This window comes from Falco cherrug, chromosome 4, assembly GCF_023634085.1.
Source record: "Falco cherrug isolate bFalChe1 chromosome 4, bFalChe1.pri, whole genome shotgun sequence".
Taxonomy (NCBI): domain Eukaryota; kingdom Metazoa; phylum Chordata; class Aves; order Falconiformes; family Falconidae; genus Falco; species Falco cherrug.
This window is the reverse complement of record NC_073700.1, coordinates 12,660,929-12,680,786: the sequence shown is the minus strand read 5'-3', so window position 1 is coordinate 12,680,786 and position 19,858 is coordinate 12,660,929. Positions and strand designations below refer to the sequence as shown.

Here is a 19,858-nt window from a genome sequence, read left to right as displayed (position 1 = left end):
CCCCGTCGCCCCCCCAAAGGCTGCATCCCCAGGGACTGCACCCCCCAGGGACTGCACCCCTCCAGCCCCCCCAGACCCTCCGCGGGCCCGGGGCCTGGCGCCCCCCGGGGCTCGCCCGTGCGCTGTCCCTCCGCACCGCCCCGGGGCCGTGCCTCGCCGCGCCGGGCGGGGCGGCGGCGCCCATTGAGGCCGGTGTCGGGCCGGCCCCCGCCGCGGCGGGGCCAATGGGGGCGGCGGACGCGGTCGAGCCTCTCCCCGGCCTCCCCCGCCGCCGCCGGGCGCCCGTCATGTGAGGGGGATATAGTACTACGGGAGCGGGGCCGCTCCGCAGCCCGACCGCCTCCCGGGGGAGCTGCGCCCGCCGCGCCGCGCTCCCTGCTGCCGCCGGGGCTGCTTCTGGCCGTCGTGGGGGTTCTGCGTTTTGTTGTTTGGTTTGTTTTTGTTTTTTTTTTTTTTGTTTTTTTTGTTTTTTTTTTTTTTTAATTTTGCGGTTTTATTTGTTTTTTAAATTTCTGTAATTATTTTTGCTTTTTATTCTTATTTTTGTTGTATCGTCTTGTTGGGTTTTTATATATATATATATATATATATTTTCATTTTCAGTGTTGTTTTCGCACTCTTCAGACCGTTCTTGGCATTTTTCTCCCCCCTCCCCGGCTTGTTCAGGTAAGGGGGTGCGTGGGGCGCGGGGGTTTGCGCGTCCCGCCGGCGGTGCCCCGGTGCCGGTACCCGGGGGGAGGCTGCTGGTGGCTGTGCCGCTGCTCCTGGGACACCAAGGGGGGAGGTTAAACCCCCCCACACCCCCCCGGCGGTGCAGCGGGGGGGTGCAGGGCCGGGGGGCTGTGTCCAGGCTGGAGCTGTGCCGTGCCATGGTGTGACAGGCTGGGGGGGGGGGGGGGGAATTGTTACTCCCGGTCATCTCGACCAGGGGACCACGCTGGGGGGCGGCCAGGGGGAGCTCAGGCCCCCAAACCCCCCTGAAAAGGGATGGAGGGAGCAGGAAAACAATTAAAAAAATTAATAATTTTCAAAACCACAAAATGGCAAAAAACACAACAATCCACAAACCAAAAAAGAAACAAGCAAATGCTTTGCAGCCGTGGAAACCTGGTTGTGCTTGTGCTGGGGTGGGAATTGCCGCCCCTCCCCCCCCCCCCCCCCCCCCCCCGTTATTTGGGGGCAATTTGCTGCCGGGGGGGTGGACGCAAGCGCTGCAGATAAAGGGCTGCCTTTTGTGAAAGCCAAAGTTTGGGGGTGGAGGGGAGCAGTTTCCAGAAAACAAGGCTTTGGGAACGTTTCCGCAGCTTCCCGGAGGCGGTGGGTTTGGAAGGAAACAACGAAGAGACCCTAAACGCTCCCCCCAGCCCCTGTTCCCCCTCCGTGTCCCAGGAGCAGCGGAGCCACCTTGCAGAAGGGATAAGAGCAAATGGCTTTCCTCCTGACTCTTGGCTTCTTTCTATTATTATTATTATTATTTTTAGGCTTTTTAATTTCTTCGAAATGCTGGGCCTGATCCACTGCCTGGTTTATGGCTCTGTCTGTGGAGCAGGAGTCAGCCTGAACAGGTTTAAAATCTTCTAGGGAACAAGAGAAAACCCTAAAGAGATTAGTCGTAAACTAGAAAAAGCTATAGCAGTATACATAGGAAATGACTGTCGGCGTATCTGAGCCCATATAGTGCCCTGGGATTAGTTGTCCTGGGCTGGCCATCCAGAAATGACAGGCTGGGAGGTATGTCCCGGCCTTTCAGCAGGTTCCCAGGACTGAACATTTGAACATTAGAACATTATTCAGAGTCAGAATATGCCCCCTGTTTTGGAGTTGGGTTTGTTTGGGGTTTTTTGTCCTTTTTTTTTTTTTTTTTTTTTGCTAGTGATGAGAAGGACAGGTTGAAAACAAAACAACATGTTTCTGCTAGAAAGGACATCATAACAACCCAGGGAACTCTTAAAAGTCAGAGCCCATCGTGCTGCCGTGGGCTGGTGGCAGCTGCTGGATTTCACTCCAGAAGCGGCTGGTGCTCAGCTCCGCTCACATATCTAACGTGTTTTCAAGGCTCCTGGAGATGAAAGTGCTTTATGTAAACAGCATCGTTAGTTTTAATAGCTTGCACAGCCCTGGCTGGTTTTTTTTTTTTTTTGTTTTTGTTTTTTAATCTTCTGGTTTTGGCTGTGTCTTCAGGCAAAGTCGGGATGAAAGTCTTTTGGTTGTTAGTCTGGCCTTTAGGATAAAATATAGCCTGGGCCCGATGCTGCATTCCAGGCATTCCCCAGAATCTTCTTGGCTGTTCTGCAAGTTTTGAGAGTGCGCGGAAAGTGGATCTGGCCCATAATGTGCCTGGATCTATTTGCCGCTGACAGTGCCCTCTCTTCTTAAAATTACTCCGGTTACACAGAGTGACATTGCTCCCTGTCAAAAGAGACGGGGAAATAAGCGTGCTGGCTGCTTTCTGCGGAGGTATCTTGCTCACAGCAGTTGCAAGGGCTTGTTGATCCTCCTCCCTGCCCCTTGCCCTCCTTTAAGCCCTTATTCAACTTAGGGTTTACTTCTGTTCCCAGTAAAATATATGGATGCTTTGATATGTGGCATCCTAGTTGTCATACGCATTTATAGAAATCGAACTTTTTTTTTTTTTTAAAAAAAGAACTTTACCAACTGCTTTTGGTGCACACTTTTTCTCTGCACGCTTTTTCCCTGCACGCAGAGCACGCCAGCTTTTCTTAGGAAAGAAACGCGTTGCAGTCCAGATTTCACTCACAGCACCATTCTCCAGGAGTTCATGTTGGAACAATGCAGACATAGGAGGGAGGATCAGACACTGTCTGAGGGCAAGTCCTCCTTTCTGCCCCGCATTTCACAAGGCAGTCACCAGTTCTTGATGCAAGAGAGAAGCAAGCTGCTTGGGTGAACTCTTACTGGAAGCCAATACAAACTTCTCGGAAGTTTTTTTGTGTTTCAAAACTGGGAATAGCTCAGCTCCGGCACTTCTGCTCAAGTAACTTTCTGTCAACACAGAGATTTAAAAAAACCAAAAGTCCTGTGTGTTAGAAATAGTTCAGCTCTTCTGACTCTTCACTCTTACTGTAGAGAAATGATTATAGGCTAAGGTCACAAAACAGAGCCACTAACCTCTGTTTGAACTTCCTCGCGTTTGGCACATGTGGGTATTTCATTATTGGGTTCGGAGGCATAGCTGACTGACGGGGCCGTGCATACCAGGAAAATGTGCAATCTCACTTTTGAGTCTTTCTTTCAACCTGCCCCTACTTCCTCCATGTGCGTATGAAGGAGGAAGCTGTATCTTTAAGAAATACTGTTTTTCCTCCCCCTGTTTCCTGTGAAATATTAATAGATGCTGCCAACGGGATGGAGCGCTTTAAGGGTGTTGTGCAAAATACCTCTCTCTGCGTTCACTGCAGCACTGAGCACGGAGATGCCTTTTGATTCTTCTCTAGAGAAGGCAAAGACAGGGCAAATTTTGGAGATCAGGCAGCAAGGATGCCCTGCAATAGCAGTAACAGCCATCCCCTTCCTTGCACAAAACTGGGAGCTATTGACTATTCATGGCAAAGCGTCCAAAGCGCAGCGGCAGAGCCTGTGGAAAATGACAGCGTGTAACAAGATTGACTGGCATTTCCTTCGCGCTGGGTCACATGCCTCCTAATTCACACACACACAAAACCTCATAGGCTGATCAAATGACTTCTATCTCTGCAGTCCACATACCTTCCACAGAAAGAGTTGTTTTATTATGCACATATACAGCTCTGTTTTCAATCAGTCACCTTGAGCGAATGACTGAGGGCCAGTGTTTGCTCCATCCGGAGGTCTCTGCATTTGCTCTGTAAGAGGCATAGTCTCCATCTGTAAGCAATTTTTTTTTTTTTTTTTTTTTTTTGCCTCTGGGAGCGAGGAAAAAAGAAAACAAATACACAGATGCCCCCTCCTGCCTTCCCCTCCCCAGAAACCTTTCTAGGAAGTCTGGTTGGCTTCCAGACTGGGAAAGCACAGGACAGTCGCTGCTGTCAGAGAGCATTGTGGTGGGCAGCGCTGGGAAGGATGGGTTTTGCCCCTGTGCCTCTGTGGGGTTGTAGCGGGATCACGGCTCACATGAGTGAGGGCTTGCGGGATGCTACCTGGTCACGGCCTCAACGTGTGTGGGGGAAACCGGGGGAGTGTGGCTGCCCACCGTAGGTCATGGCAGATTGGGATGCCAGGGGGTCCGTACAAGCCCTCCCAGTTTAGCAGCTGGTGTGAGGTTCAGTTTACCTCGACCTCTGTACCCAGAGAGGAGTACAGAGTGGTGAGGTGAACCCCGCCACCAGCTGGCTTGCCAGGACATGGTAATTAGCTCAGTGCAGAGCCAGCCTTATTAAGGGCAGTGCAGGTGATGATGACACTGGCACAGATTCATTACATCTGGAGGGGAAAATCCACCTAGTAAATGCTGAAGCACAGTAAATATTTTTGGCTCCTGATAGATTGATCCTTGTATTATGCTGATTAGCCTGTATTTGTGGAGCTGAGGAAGTTAAAAATAAGGTTGTGGAAAGCTACAAGATAAGGAAAAGGTTTGCATTTTATGGCCACCAACAATAAACTGCTTTTTTTATTTGTGGGGTTTTTTGGTGGTAGAAGTTTCAACACTTCATTTTTTCTCTCCATTCTCTTCTTTGGCTCTAGGTTTCACTGTTAGGTGAAAGCCCATAATTTATTTTCTCTTGCCAGTAATATTCTGGAAGGGAGCTGTAAATCTAGAGCCCGCACAGTTGGGAAGTGATTTCTGAAAGAATTCTTCTGCAAATACATGGTGCAATCCTGCAAAATGCTTCAGCCCTGACAGTCCTTAGGGGGTGGTACAGACATATCAAAGCGTGTAGCAGCATGTGTGCTAAGCGAGACGGGAAGCTTTGGACTTTCCTGTGAGCTAGAGGGCTTTACGAGCTTTAGTTCATGGAGATAAATGATTAAACCAACTTCTGACTGTTGTTGTTTTGTTTTCCTACACTCAGGCTATCACCTGAACTTTCGCCGCCTGGTATATGCTGTTGGGATACCCCTAAGAGATCGCCCAGGAATGGTGGATCACTTGCTGCCTACTGATGAATCCTTTTCATCTACCAGATCTTCTCTTGGGTACTTTGGGGACATGACAGCAGGGCTGAGGTCCTACCAAATGCTGCCCTCTCCCCTGTCGGAAGATGACAGTGACTCGTCCAGCTTTTGTTCTTGTTCCAGCCCTGACTCCCAGGTTCTCAGCTCCAGCTATGGAAGCACATCCAGCGCAGAAAGTCAAGACAGCATCTTAGATTACTTATTGTCCCAGGCATCTTTGGGGAACACCTCTGCGTCATGGTGGGACAAAAGGAGACTTCAGCCGATAGTGAAAGAGGAGTACTTTAGGTTGCCTGAGTTTGCTGTGGATATGGAAGACTCAGGACCATTTCAGCCCACACTTGAGGAAATTGAGGAGTTTCTGGAGGAGAACATGGAGTTGGAGCTCAAAGAAAGACCTAAAAGCGAGACCAAGGACTTGAGAGCTTGCAGCCAAGTTTCTGTTGCTTCACTACAGCAAAAGGACCATATGTTACCCAGTGCTACTTTAAAAGAGAGTAAAAATGAACAGTTGAACAGCTCAACGGAAGGTGGCCAAGCTTCAAATGGAGGAATGGCCCTGGAGAATGGGATACCAGTTATGCTTCAGATTCAGCCTGTACAGGTCAAACAGGAGTCCAACACGAGCCCCAGTTCCCAAGGACCAGCACAAGAGAACATTAAAATTGCACAGCTGCTAGTCAACATCCAAGGACAGACATTTGCCCTTGTGCCTCAGATAGTTCAGTCATCCAATTTGAACTTGTCCTCTAAATTTGTCCGCATTGCTCCCGTCCCCATCGCTGCCAAGCCAATTGGGCCAGGAGGCATGATCCAGGGTCAGACGGGAATCATCATGGGTCAGAAATTTCAAAAGAACCCTGCGGCAGAACTCATTAAAATGCACAAGTGTTCTTTTCCTGGTTGTACCAAGATGTACACAAAAAGCAGCCATTTGAAAGCCCACCTGAGGAGGCATACAGGAGAAAAGCCTTTTGCATGCACGTGGCCGGGTTGCGGATGGAGGTTAGTATTGGGGTGCAGCACTGCCCAATCCCCTTTCCCCTTTTTTGGTCACTTGACCTAACTTGCCGAGCAAGTAGGTTTGCACTCTGATTTAGAAACTGTTTCTGTTTCCAAAGCTTGTTTGGTTGGTTTGAGAATTAAGACCTTTTTCTTCCTGTTATGTAATCCAGGGGCTTTGATAAATGAAATAGCAGAGCATCACCTGCTGGCATCAGCTGTTTTAGCGCCTTAAAAAAAAATATAATAAAAGTAGTCCATTGTAATTTGTATTTCATTCCAAGAGGGTCAGATTAAGCTTGTTACTGCAGGCAGTACCTTGCGTTCACATTGGTTTGGTTGCAACACACCAGCTGCCGCTGGTAGTGGCTGAGGGCTGTAAGTGAACTGGGCGGTTTAGGGCAGAACTGCTGCATGTGGCTCCGTCTGCACGGGGCTAAATGCGATCACGGAAGGGCTGTGATAAGTGAGTGTGGTTAAAAGCAGTATTCTGTGCAGTTTTGTAAAAATGTGCTCCATCCCACTCCTTCTGGGAATGCTGGCAGTGACACTCCAGCAGACTCTGGGTTTTATTCTCTGCGTTGATTCAGAAAAATGCGTGGGTGCCACTCGGAGCTGCAAAAAGCTGTCAGATGTAACAACATAACCAGAAGGCTGAGGTGGAGTTAAGTGTTGCTTGAATGAAAGGTTGCAGGTCTGATTGAGCAAAATATTTTGCAGAGGGTATCTCTTGATTTATTTTTTTTTACATTTTTTTTAATTGTCAATGCTAGTTGAAAATACTTTGTTAAAAACATCAACTTCTTATTTTAAGGAAACTTCAGTGGAAGCCGCCTTCTCTCTTTCCAGTTAGCTTCATTACTTGCCTGCCTGCCTGCACCACAAACTATTACGATGGCAGAAAACAAAACTTTAACTCCCTTGTATTAAATTAAAGCAGATTTCTTTCAAAGAATATCCTGCAGAGCTTCAGCAAGCAGTGTCTAATGAGGACATGGGTTGTGACCATGGGGAACAGATGAGGTAAAAAGTAACAGGAGAGGGTTGTGTAAAAATGCAAGCATGTGAGACATGCAGCAGTTAGAGATGGATGGATTGGCTTGAGAGAAAAGGTCAGAACGAGGCTGAATCCTCTACTCCCCAACTGGTCCAGTTGGGAGTTTGCTTCTTGGAATGAATGAGCAGATCAATACTATTAATTTCTTCGGTAGTTTTCTTTCCCATTTCAGTTTCTGGTGGCTTGACAAACTGGTGGTGATTTTCTTTCCTTGTGTACTGGTGGCACTTCTCATGAGCCGGGCTCAGTGGCTTGCTGCGCAGGATGCGCTGAAATGAAAGCCATGTTATCTGGCTGACCGGTCCCGTAAGCTGCTTGCTGGTTTGCTCCTGACCTGTGGTGGAGGCACTTGCTCCCTTTCGTTTGGTTGCAGGAGTATGTGTGTGCAGGCAGCAGATGTGCCTCCTGCCAGTGAATGTGCCTGTGGGTGTCGTGTTGGCTTTCCTTGCGCTGGGATGTGAGCAAAACTCTCATTTTTGTGACAAATGCACGTGGCATGTGCAGGTTTGTCTGATCCGCGCTGAGACTTGCACCAACACTCCCAGTGACTTTTGTGGCTCGAGAGCAGGAGCCTGAAGGGTTGCCTGTGCGTGACGTTCTCCAGCTCTGCCTTATTACAGAGCTGGTGTTTCCCTGGCTGCAAAACCAAGGGGAACATTTGGAAAAATATTGAGTGGTAAGGGATGGAGATTTAATTTACACCAGGGTGCCTGCCTTTTTCTCAGCGTTACAGTGAATGGTGTGGATCAAAAGCAGGATGCAGGTGTAAGGTGGGCCAAGAGAAGTGCAGATTCCACAACCAGGAGCACACTGAACTTTCACTCTCAGCCAGCCACAACATTTTAATGATGAGGAGCCCAACAGGGATGAGAAATTAATCCCCTTAGCTACGATGACTGTGTTGTCTTGTCCACAAACAGCTGCTGGAAGGGCTTTTGAAACTCTCTTGCAGTGTGTCTTGTGCATTTCCCAGCCCAGGCTGGTACCCCAAACGCCAACACCCCAAACTTTGGAAGGGCCCTGCTCCAAGGGGGCAGGTTTATAGCCAGCAGGAGAGGCAGCGCTTACGGAGCTGCTCCCTGTGCTTACGACAGTCCATAGCACTGGGCTGAAATTGCTGCACATCCCATCCCCTACGTGCTGCTCCCACATCAAAGGCCAGACCCAGTTGAGCGCTGAATTGCTCAGTCCCCTTTCATCAGTAAAGCATGTTTACTTTTTCCAGAAGTTCAGCAAGAGCTGTGGTCTCACATGACTTAAGTCAAATGCATCTGGACTCTCTGTTTGCTCCCAGTTTTATATAACCTCAGATGAATTTAAGCACTAAAACACTGCTGGGTTCTGCTTTCCTCCTCCTTTCCCTGCATTCTGGCGCTTGCATATTTATTTTTTCACCAAAGACACTCAAGATCAGACCTCGCTGAAGATAGTGATTTCAAAAACAAAGTGTTGCCTAGCACAAGGTGGCTGAGCTGTGGGGGGTTAAAGCTTTCCCAGCCCTCTGGCCAGCCCTGCTATGGTGAAGTTGCTTGCTTTAAATGCATCAAGGTAAGGGTGTGCACGCGGCAAACCCTTTTGCCAAGCCCCTAGGACAGCTGGAGAGCCCCAGGCACCTCCGTGGAGAAGGCTGAACCCTGTTTGCTTGTGTCCTTCCTTGGCCGGGGGCAAGAGCTGTTTTCAGCAGGCTGCAGAGAGGCATTCATAAATGGCTGGTGACCCGTTGCGTTCCATAGCCCGCTGTACCGGTCAATGCGCTGATCCGTGTCATGCCAGTTTATACCTCTGGAACACCGCAGCCCCTGCTTAGTGCTGCTGCTGGGACAGCCCTGACCAAAGCTGAGTTGCAGCATGGGCCAGTCCCCAGCAGCTGTGCTATGGCATGGAGCAGCGGCTCTTGCTTTCCCTCCCCTGGTGCAGCAGCGTACAAAGCTGCAGTTGTTGTAGGGCCTGGGGGATTAGGCAATCGTGTTTAAATGCCCTGCCACATCTTCTGGCAGGAGGTTTTTCCTTGCAGCTGGCTCTGCAGGTGACAGCATGCAATACGAGCTCTGCCTGGTTTGGCAGGGAGGGTTTAAAGGCTTGTAATGAGCGTGGCCAGGAGCGTGTATGGGACTGAGTGAGTGTGGGGAGGACCATGTGTGGGACAGGTCAGGGCAGGTGTCTCGCCTTGGCCTTTTTTGCTGGTGCTGTGCAAAGGGGTTTGCAGATGTGCAGGAGGTGTGCTGGCTTACCGGAGCAGAGCTTTGGGGATGGGCAGGATGGGTCCAGAGCCTCCTGTCCACTGCAGAGAAGTACAGCCTGAGTTAGTCTCAATGACTGGTGGCCTTGGTAGGGACCATGGAGTACCAGGCTGAAGCTAATGACCTTTCTGAGCCACATAGCAATGTCCTTGCATGGCCGGGAGACACAGGACACATCCTATTATCAGGGAGCTCTATGATTTACCTTCAAAGGAGGTGGAATTACAGGTCCTTTGGGGTCCCACCAGATAGAAGGATGAAGGAGACTCTTCTAGTTGCTGTGGGATTGCCCAGATCCTTCCACCTTTCTTTTCTGAAGGAGGAATCCTCCTGGAAATGGCAGTGACTTGGGATGGTGAGGCGTTCCTTGGGGGTACCGTTTTTCTTTTGAATTTGGCATTCCACTGGGGATTATTTGATGTTTTCGTGGGGTGGTATCAGTGCCAGAACGTGCTGCAACTCTCATTTCACTGTAGAGCCAGACCACCAGATCCTCCTGGCTTCCTTGTCCCTTTTTGCGTTGTTTTTTTGTAAACATGACAGCTCAAGGTTTATTTCTGTAGGCTCTGTAAGCCGAGCTTTCTGTGACTGCTGGGGAACAGTATTGCAACATTCCTGCCTCTTCAGCTAAGGACATAGTTATGAGGCAGAGTGTATTTTTGTTGGATGAACTCATCCGAGCTCCCAGGGTATGAGTGGAGCTGCTTAGTCCTGACATGTACCTCTTTTTCCCTCATCATCCATGCAATTCCCATCAAAATGCACTTGTGGAGCTCTTGCGCAGGATTAGCCGTGTGCTGCTGCGCTTCTGCTGCAGATGGTGACTTTACTGGCCAAGGACATGGGACAAGGCAACCTGGCCACATCTGGTTTTACTCCTTTGGGTGATAAGCCTGTATATGAGAAGATGGCTCTTTGCGGAGGTGCTTTTCCCTCTTCGCTCCCTCGTTTTGCTGGATGTGGTTGCCACCACTGGCAACAGGTCTGTTCCTTGTCCAGCACTGAGTCCCGCTGAGGCAGTCTGCACAGACAACATCCTGCCCTCTCCAGAAAGATGCTTAGGCCCACTCATCCATTGCTCTACAAGAGCATCCCTCCAGGGATGCAGCACTGCGACTAGCTCACTGCTAAGGACTGGGGAGAAATCCCTGGCCCTGCTGCTCCCAGCTCTAGACTATGGTTTTGGGAAGCTGTGGCTGGAAGGAGCAGGGGTGCTAAAGAAAGCCAATGTGCAGGTACTAGGGGTGAAGAGAAACCTTGAAGAAGATGCATGCCAGACAAGGAACAGGTTGATGGCTCCATTAGGGCACCTGCCATTGGTCTTAATGGTCAATGTGACTCTCACCAAAGCAAGGAAAGGGAGAAAAGCAAGAGAATGGGTGAAGGAATCTGTCCTAGAAATGCCCCTGGGAGAGATGTGTCCACACTGTATCTTACCAGCAGTGAGTGTCTGCATCTGCTTTGTGCTGGCTGAATGCTCTCTGGGTAGCATCATTGGACTGAAGAGCTGTGGGAACTGAAGAAACCATTCCCAGTTTTCCCAGTGCCTGTGTCCTGTTCTTCAACTGGCAGCGGTAGATCAGAGCTAATTAAAACCTTTATGTGGAAACTTATTTTTCTTGCATGAAGGCCTTATTCATAGAAGCCCAGCAGTCCTGTTTTCCCCCTTTCATAAAAATAGCGTATTCACTCTTTGGTGATGTGATATTTTGCTCCAGAAGGGCACATTTTCCTACATGTTCTTTCCCCCATTTATTCAGCTAGTGCCCATGACTTCATTTATTTATTGTAAATAAACAGCTGATACCATTTCTTGCAAGCTCTCCTTCTATGCCACTCTTTGTTACTGCTCTGGCAACAAAACACTTAATTGCCCTTTGTCAGGCAGCAAATTTTTTGTACCCATCTGGACAGGGCTGTTTTAGCGTGACATTATTAATTAACCCTGTGACTCCCAGTCACATCCAAGCTGGAAATAGAGCCAGCCCTGCTGTTAAGACCAAAGGATTAGCTTATTTGAGTTCAGTAAAGCCTGTGGGATTCACAGGGGCTATTTGAGGATTTTTCTGTGGAGATGGAAGGTAGGAAACAGCTTATATTGAAATGACTCTGGGAGACAATATTGGTAATTAAAGGCTCAATCATGTTTTCAGTTTACCCATGAAGTAACCGTACTGATGGCCACTGGGGCCCACCAGGATTTCAGCTGTTACCGTGTTGAGCATCTCTAGTACGGAGATGTTAATAGCTCTTTATTTAGCCTGCAGGACCACATACAAAACCCAATTTTTCAGAGGGATCTGATAAGTGATGTAGCTTCTGGGTAGTTATGCCTGGCTGTTGTCTGGGGTCTGTGTCAAACTAGTTGCAATTACTGGATGTCCATTGTGGTTGTGTCAGTGGGAGCTTGGAGCAGACCTCACCTGCAGGACATTGGTTGTTATCTGTTTGAGAAGGGTCCGTGCTTGAATTTGCATGAGGGAAGTTGTGGGACAGGCTTTGGAGGGGATTGGGAGGGTGATCAAGAGCAGTGCTGGTTTTGTTGATCTGTATCCATGTTTTTGGGTTTAGGGTTGGTACAAACGTTGCCTCCATGTGTTGCTGTGAGTCCAGAGTTGACACGGGATGAGGTTGACAATCGTGTGTTTCCATCACTGCTGCCAGCTGCTGGTGGGACCAGCCTAGCCCCGTTGCGTGTCCCTTTCAGTTTGTGTGTTTGGGCTTTGCCACAAGTGGAGTGTCCCAGTGGCCTGAGGGGACTTTTTTTCCCACTGTGAGAGACTTGGCAAGGTAAGAAAACGTTTCTCTGAAAAGTCTTCTCTTGTCTTGCAGGTTCTCCAGGTCAGATGAGCTGTCCCGGCACAGGCGCTCCCACTCAGGGGTGAAACCCTATCAGTGTCCCGTCTGTGAGAAGAAGTTTGCTCGAAGCGACCACTTGTCCAAACATGTCAAGGTGCATCGGTTCCCACGAAGCAACCGCTCCGTCCGCTCCATGAACTGATGGGTCCCGCTTTCCCCTTCCCGCCCAGCCATCCTACGACCGCCCATGACAGCACTTTGCTCACTATGTTTCTAGTGATAATTTATTTGTCTCCACAGAACAGTCAATGCTGTTACTTGATAACACCATGTCCGAGCGTCCTATGTCCTTTAAAAATTATTTGAGAATGAAGCTCTTTTTGGGTCAGGGGAGGGGGGTGCTTCTTTCTTTTTGTCTCTCTCTTTTTTTTTCTCTTTCATTCTCTTCCCTGCCCACCTCCCCTCCCCTCCCCAAGATCTTATTTGCCTTTCCTTCTATCTTTCCCTTCTTTGCTGCTGCTTCTTTTGGAAATTACAGTGTTTTATTTTTAGCTGTTTTCTGCTGCACAGGAAAATGTAAGAGTTGCTTGCTGCTAGTTAATTATAGCCCTGGCATTCCTGAGGGCTTTGCTCATGTACAGGCCATTCATTGTGAGTTTTTATTAAGCTGCTCTATTTGTCCAGTTTGGAAACAGCAAATTCCTTTTGAAACGAAAACAACTCCTTTGTTTTTGGGTTGCCTGAGCCAAGGATGTGTAGGGGCTGGCCATAGGAGGAGGAACAGTGGGAGCTGGGGACAGGGGGAGGCAAGGCATGGAGAGGGCTGGAATGCACCTCTGCGCCTCTCTGATTTCTCTGGTTCACATTTACCTTTTCCTTGGCTAGGGCTATATATAAATATTTATGTATATATATTCATACATACATATATATATATTTAAGCAAAGGCATATCCCAAGCAAACCTGGAAGCTCAGGCTGGATGAAATGGCTTGGAGTGGAGCCTTTTGGTGTGGCTGAGCACGTACTGTGTGCATGCTTCTCCTGTCCTGTGCTGCCATGGGGTGAAAGGATGCCCATGTGTCGAAGGAAACGCTACTTTCCTTTGACTGGTTTGCAGCATCCACTGTCTTTAGTAGAAGAGCTGTTGTCTAGCATATAAAGCAGCAGGAAGATGTTTGTGAGAATGGCTGAGCTTTGTTCTTGTCTCTGCTCCTGCCGTCTTGTGTGATCTTGGGGGAGAAACCAGAGTACCAGCCCTGGAGGTGCTCAGTGGTCCTGGTGAGCACCGAGCATCCTGAGCATCCGCTGCAAGTCAACGCCTCACTGGTTGGAGCTTAAGTCTCTGTCTGCTGGCCTGCAGGGTCTTGTAGGATGTACCTGTACCTGGGGGGGTGGGAGGCACTGTGGATTGGTGGGACAGCACCATGAGATCTTCTGTCCAAGGCTGGTCTTCAGTGTTAATCTCCCTTACTGACAGCCATGTCAGAGCTCCATGCAGCTGGGGTGGGCGAATGGGTGAGAACAGTAGCCAAAAGAAACAAAGTTGTGTGGTAGGTGGCTAAGAAGGGAATTCAAATAATCAGATGGTAGCAGGCAAGTGATTTTGTTTGTGTTTCTTCTTGTTTTGTTTTTCTCTTGAACTCTGGTGATTGTAAGAAGCTTTTAGAAGAAAATAGAATTCAGTAATTAGAAACGATTTTATAATGGATGTTGCATTTCCTTTCCGTTCACAGATGGCATCTGTTTGTCTTTTTGTTGGCAAAATGGGAGATAGGAGACTGCGATTCTAGTGCTAGGCAGAGCAGGAGCCCGCACTGTGCAAGAACAGCAGGTCTAGCTAAAGCAAATGCATTCCTTTTGTCCTCTAGAAATTAATATAAATGAACTATCATCTATTGACTGGTTTATATCACATCCTATGAATGTATGTAAATAAAACTGTACATAGATGCATATCTATATAAAATATCTTTTAATAACATATCAAATTTGTGTAAATTGGAAACAAAAATACCTATAAAGCCAGTGTACATAAGTTACAATTCTGTATATTTTCTTTTGTTCTTCATAAAAATATATTTACTTTGACAATAAAATGAAAATGGAAATTTTAAATCCCTTCTTGAAATTATTATTCATTAATTTTCTTTGTAGCAAGCTCTGTAATCAGGACAATAGTGCTTGAAATTTTGATTCACCTTTCAGGTGAATCAAACCTTAACTTTTCAGATGCTGGCTAACAGGGAGATGATGCAACAGATTTGAAGTTGCCCTCAGAAGTTTTTCTCATCTCAAAGTCCTTGGGAGGTGTGAGATGTTTCAGCTCTCCCTTTGCCAGAGCCCTCATGCCTCGCCTGTCAGCCGCGCTGGGACCCGAGTGCCTTCTGTGGTTTCTGACTGCTGTGGAACAGGTTTGCAGCTGCAGTAAAACTGTGGTTAATAAATTAGAGCAAGCAGGTTTTGAGGAAATTCAAGCTCCGGTGAGTGGTTAGTGTGAAGGAGGAAGGGCTTCAGAGTCTGCTTGAGACTGACGGTGACTCACTGTGTGACCCAGGACAAACGACTCAATTGCCATGTGCTGCAGTTCCCTTTCCTGTAAAATGGGGACAGTAATGCATTATGGTGCTACTGTGGGACTTAATTTACGTTTGTGTGATGCTTGGATGGAAGGAGCAAGCAGTAAGACCAGTAGTCACAGGATTAGATTGCAAAAGAAAGGCTCAGCACGGCAGAGGTTTTGGTGCCAAGGCGCTTCAGTTGGCTCTTCTGTAAATCCCACATCTGAAAGAGTGATGTGAAGGATCTGTGGTATGAAGCATGCCTCAGGCCCAAGGAGAGGACACCCTGCTTTGCAACAGCCATTGCTTCCCATTCACGACAACAGGGGCATGAACGTGATGCTCTTGTAATCTGCAAACCAGGATGTCTCTGTGCTTTTTGATTGCTTGGCCTCCACTGGAAGAAGAAACCATCAACGTTACTGGTGTTGAAATCACTTCTGAGTCTCCATGGGAGCAATGGTGCAGTGGGTCCAGATCTTCTCCCTGCAAGAATCACTCTGAGACTAATGGGCACCTAGGGATTAAAGTCTTTCCCTGAAGAACAGCCACCAAAAACTGCCAGCTGACGGGCCAGGGCTCTCCAGACCCCTGACTGTTTTTCCCGAAGACCCCCTATGAGTCTGGCAAGAGGACCAAGGGATGAGGCAGACTAAGTTCTGTTCACTCCAGGTTGTTGTTGCCTTCTGAGATGTAGCCTGAAGACCAGAGTCCTAAGGACAGCTGTTTTAAGAGTGCTAGTCGCGTACATGCTTTAATTAGCAAGCCTGCACCAAGAGGATCTCTTGATTCCCTTCTGTTCTCACCCTGTCGACATCATGCATTAAACCAGCTGCTTTATTTTAACCAGCCTCTCTGCCTCCTCCCCATCTCATCTGGAGTTCTGATATTGCTGTAATGTTGGGCAATTTGCCTTGCAAGACACGTGGGGCAGAACTTGTTCTTTTTCTGCAAGAGGCAATACTTAAAGCTAAAGTGGAGTTATGTACAATGCCTACTGTTGGAGCACACCAGTGCAGAAATCTAAGATCTAAGCTATGTTTTAGCCTGGAATATTTTCCATGAAACACTTACTTTTCCTTTGGTTTTTTTTTTCTTTTCTGTTTTAAGTATCATTTCTGAGTGTGGATTGTGTGGGTTTTTCTGGCTAGTAGCTGTAAGGAAATTTAAGTTTATGTACAAGTTGAAACATTTTGCTCAAAAGAGTAAGGTTATGTTTGCTGTGAAAGGAGACTTAGTTCTGCATGAAAATTAATGATGTTTTTAGAGGTTTGTCACAAAAAAGAAGAAATCTCCAAAAGAGATTTTGATATTTGCTTTATGTGGATTACTGGCCTGCCTGGGCCTTGCAGATTCATGAGAAAAATGTGGCCTTGCCTTAAGCCTGATTACTCTTTACCCACCTGAAGATAAAAATATATTTAAGTGCTTTGATGCCACAACTGTAGATAGGTTAATTATGTTCCTGCTTCAGCAACTCTGCACGGCAAAGCGCAGCATGGCATCGTTATACATATACCTGAGTCTTACTGACTTAAACATCTGTAATTTGGTTTCTGAGGTGTGAGTGGACGTGTGCAGTGTTAGAGCCTTCACTTGATCACAATCTGATTCCTAACACTTGTGGGATCTCTGTATGCTTCTAAAAGGTTTTACTGGCAATTTCTGGCTGTTTATGGTCTCTTCATCAGAGCTAGTGGTGAAGGAATAGTTTTATGGCAAGTGAGGAGCCATCAGCTAGGAAGGTCTTACTCAAGGTAAGGACTAAACATAAGGAATAAAAGTGGTATTTCTTTAAGATGACCTGACTTCTGTGACCCATGGCTAAACACAGAGCAGTGGAGTGATGTGTCCGAGACCCCAGAGCGACTCAGAGGGGAAACAGGAACAGAACCGAGAAGTCCCAAATCTCCTTTGCCGCAGACAGTGGCACAGACCGCACATCAGTAACACACAGCAGGTTAGAGAAGGCAAAGAGTAATAGGACACAGAAGTGAGATGTTAGATAAGCAAGGAAAGGTAAATACTGGGCACAAGATGAAGTCAGGCTACGCTTACAATGTCTACTTTTGGAAAGGATGCCAAGGAGAGGGGAACGAGAACTCGCTTGCTGGTGTGTTGCACTTGCAAGTCATCAAGGTAAAACTCCTTAAGAAGGGTCCTGCTCCCCTGACCTGTGTTATGTAGCGGCTTTTTCTCCTGGCAGCCGGGGGGGAGCTCAGGGAGCTGCACCCCTGTGGAAAGCAAACTAGCCCATTGAGCAGGGAGGTGTGATGAAAGGTGGCAAATCTGGCTCCCTGGAGGAGTGCTTGGGTTTAGACCCCATGTTTGCAACTGTCACCTGCTTCCCACCCTCCCTGCAGGGTTGTTTCCACTTAAATCCTTGACTCAGGAGCCTTCTCCTTGTCTAAATGGCCGCTATGCATTTAATCCAAACAGCCAGGTGACTCCAGCACAACGCCAGTGGCAACAAGCCGGTGTTAATGATTACCCCGGGCCCCTTAGGTTATGTAAGCCTGGATGTGCATACCATGGGCCCTCAGCGTGGACCTTCCCTCCCTGTCTGGGAGAAATACCAAGGACCTGCCAGCACACATAGAAAGCTATTTGGACCCAGCTGGGATTTTCGTTCTCCCCTTTTGACAGCACCTATGAAACCCGTTATTCACTCGGTTCAGTGATTGCCATGGTTTGCTTGCTTGTTATTCAGAGACATTGCTTTTAAAGAATGAGCTGTGCTAAGCTCCCACTGACTTCAGCACAAGCCAAGGACAGTGACCGCCATGAGTTATTCGGGGAAAAAAATTCCCAGCTAAGGCAGCCACTGCAGATCCTGGCAGGTCCTTGGCTTCCCTTGCTCATTTCTTCTGGGATATCTGTGGTTTTGTGGCTTTTAATCTCTTATCCTGCTGGTTTTGGTTTTGTTCTTGCCTTTTTTTGTTTGTGGGTTTTTTTGGGGTGGTGGTGTTTGAAGGTGTGTGGTGTGTGAAAAATAGATATTGTGAAGAATCTTCTAGTCTTAACATCTAGTGTTTGCATACAGCTAGAGGGATGGGACTTCCTGAGTCTTCTGGTCAAGTGATCCTATATGGTGAGGATTGTAGTTCCTCAGTGCTCAGTGTTTTACAGGTCTGAGCTTCAACCTGCTCTGCCAGCTCAGTGCAGGTCTTCCTCCAGCTGGAGCTGGACCATGTCCTTCCATCTCTTGCTGCATTCCCTACCCGAATATGATTTTTCTAATGGTTTTGTGGTTAGGCTGACTCAAAGCCCATGTAAGTGCTTGATCTCCTAGAAAGCTAAGGCTGGATGAATCTCAGCCCCTGGAGAAGTCTGTTGCAGAGAGTTTTCATCAGCTGACCCATCCTGTCCTGTGGAGCATGTATGTCTTGGCCAGCAGCCCACTGAGCCCCAGCTCGATATTTAAGTGTCCTGCAGTTTAGAGCAACACCTGACAAGGCTCTGGCCATCACGAGAAGAGGGCAGTGTTTACATCTCCACTGAGTGAAGCAAGCTGAGGTGTTAGGTAAAATGGGAGTGAAATACGTGAATGACAAGTGACTGTTGGGAAACCCAGTTCTCCTCTTGCTTGCACTGGTGTACATCTGGTAATTCTTCCCCTGCTCAGGTTGGATTCATAACTATCCTGAAAGGGAGAGAAAATTGAAGTGAATGCGGCCTATAGTTTTCTGGAAGGGAGCAGAGGAAGGAAAACAGAAACTGAAGAAAGTCATGGCCTAACAGGTGCTGTTCAGTCTTTTCCAGCACAAATAAATTGACAGTCTCTTTGTGCAGAAAGGGCTCTGCTTGTTGCACAGTAGGAAGGTGGTCTGAGCTAGCAGCCGGCGTCAGAGCAGCTGGTGTACCAGTGCTCTGGGGCAACAGCAGCTTTATGGCAGGGGTTTTAGTGAATGATAGTCAGAGAGTTGTGCCTTGGACAGTTGGTGGTCATAAAAAGAAGGGGCTGGGATTGCTTGCTGTTGGTCCCTCAGGTCCCCTTCCTTTACTGTTTTTCTCCTGACTCCGTAGCTGATTCTTGGAGTGGCCTCGAGTGAGCCTTAGCACTTCCCAAAGCAGAAATATTATTTATTCATATGACCCAGATACTGGGAATTTCAATCATTACAAGACACCCTGAGATCTTTAGTGGAAACATCTATCCAGGAATTGTTTCGCATGTGACTGAGGGTGGAGTCCAGCAAGCCTCAAAAAGAAAGGTACAAAGGATTACTGTTCTGTATCTAAAAAAGCCTCTGGCATCTGTGTCTCCTATTGAGTCCAGCGGGCACCAGCTTAAGCCCTGCTAGTTATTCCAACATTTTAGTTGCAAATACAGCGGTTGAGCTGTTGGGCTGAAAAGCATCCAGGCATTTAGTAAACTCGCCTTCCATAAGTGAAGGAGTGACGTGAACATTTAAGTTTGGCTGTTGATCGCTGACTTTTTCTGAGAAGTCTATAAACAGCAGCCAGGTAGTCTCTCACTTTTTGTTTCTTTGGTGTGTGTTGTTTTTCCATGGACAACATGTCCTGGACCTTAGAGAGTTGGCTGGAGCTAGATTCATTTAGAGTGGGTGTCCCTAGTGGCAGATAATGCATTGGGGAGGGCAAAGAGCTTGGAAATATTGTTATGTCAGAATGGCCGTCCTGAAGCCAGAGCGGCTGGAAAAACACCAGAGCTGCGCTGAAGGCAGCAGTGCCGCAGCGAACAGTTCCATGGGCTGGCGCCTGTGCTGGACCCCAGCTCCGCTGTGCCGGTTCTCGGGTCTGACTAGGACGCTGTGGCACCTCAGAGCCGAGACGTGGATGTGGGCGTCCTGGGGCAGGGCTGAGGTGGGGAGCCCTTTGCTGTAAGGGAGATCTCTCTGCCTCGGCTGATGTGGAAATGGCCTCTGGTACGAGCTTGTCCCTTCTGGAAGTTGTAGATGCTGCTGGGGAAGGTCAGCTTTGGCTGGAAGGGGAGCACAGGGTGATGAGCAGTCTGTCTTCTCTCAGAAAACTGAGTTAGTTACAGCTGACAAGTTTGCTGGTAAACTCTCCCTCTTGCTTCCTAGGAATTAATGGCACAACTGGAGGGTGTTCATTTACCTG

The 19,858-nt window shown here is 48.0% G+C and overlaps 1 protein-coding gene across 2 annotated transcripts; it reads left to right on the top strand.

The window, feature by feature from the left end:
- Positions 1-293: 293 nt before the first annotated feature.
- Positions 294-14,330, top strand: KLF15 (KLF transcription factor 15). Of its 2 annotated transcripts, none has more exons than XM_055709319.1 (3): positions 294-666; positions 5,013-6,120; positions 12,247-14,330. In XM_055709319.1, the coding sequence occupies exons 2-3, from the start codon at positions 5,078-5,080 to the stop codon at positions 12,413-12,415; spliced, it is 1,212 nt and encodes a 403-aa protein (XP_055565294.1). In that variant the 5' UTR covers positions 294-666; positions 5,013-5,077; the 3' UTR covers positions 12,416-14,330. The 2 variants fall into 2 exon arrangements, with proteins under 2 accessions (XP_055565294.1, XP_027661595.1); XM_027805794.2 differs by lacking the exon at positions 294-666 and adding an exon at positions 2,156-2,904.
- Positions 14,331-19,858: the final 5,528 nt, after the last annotated feature.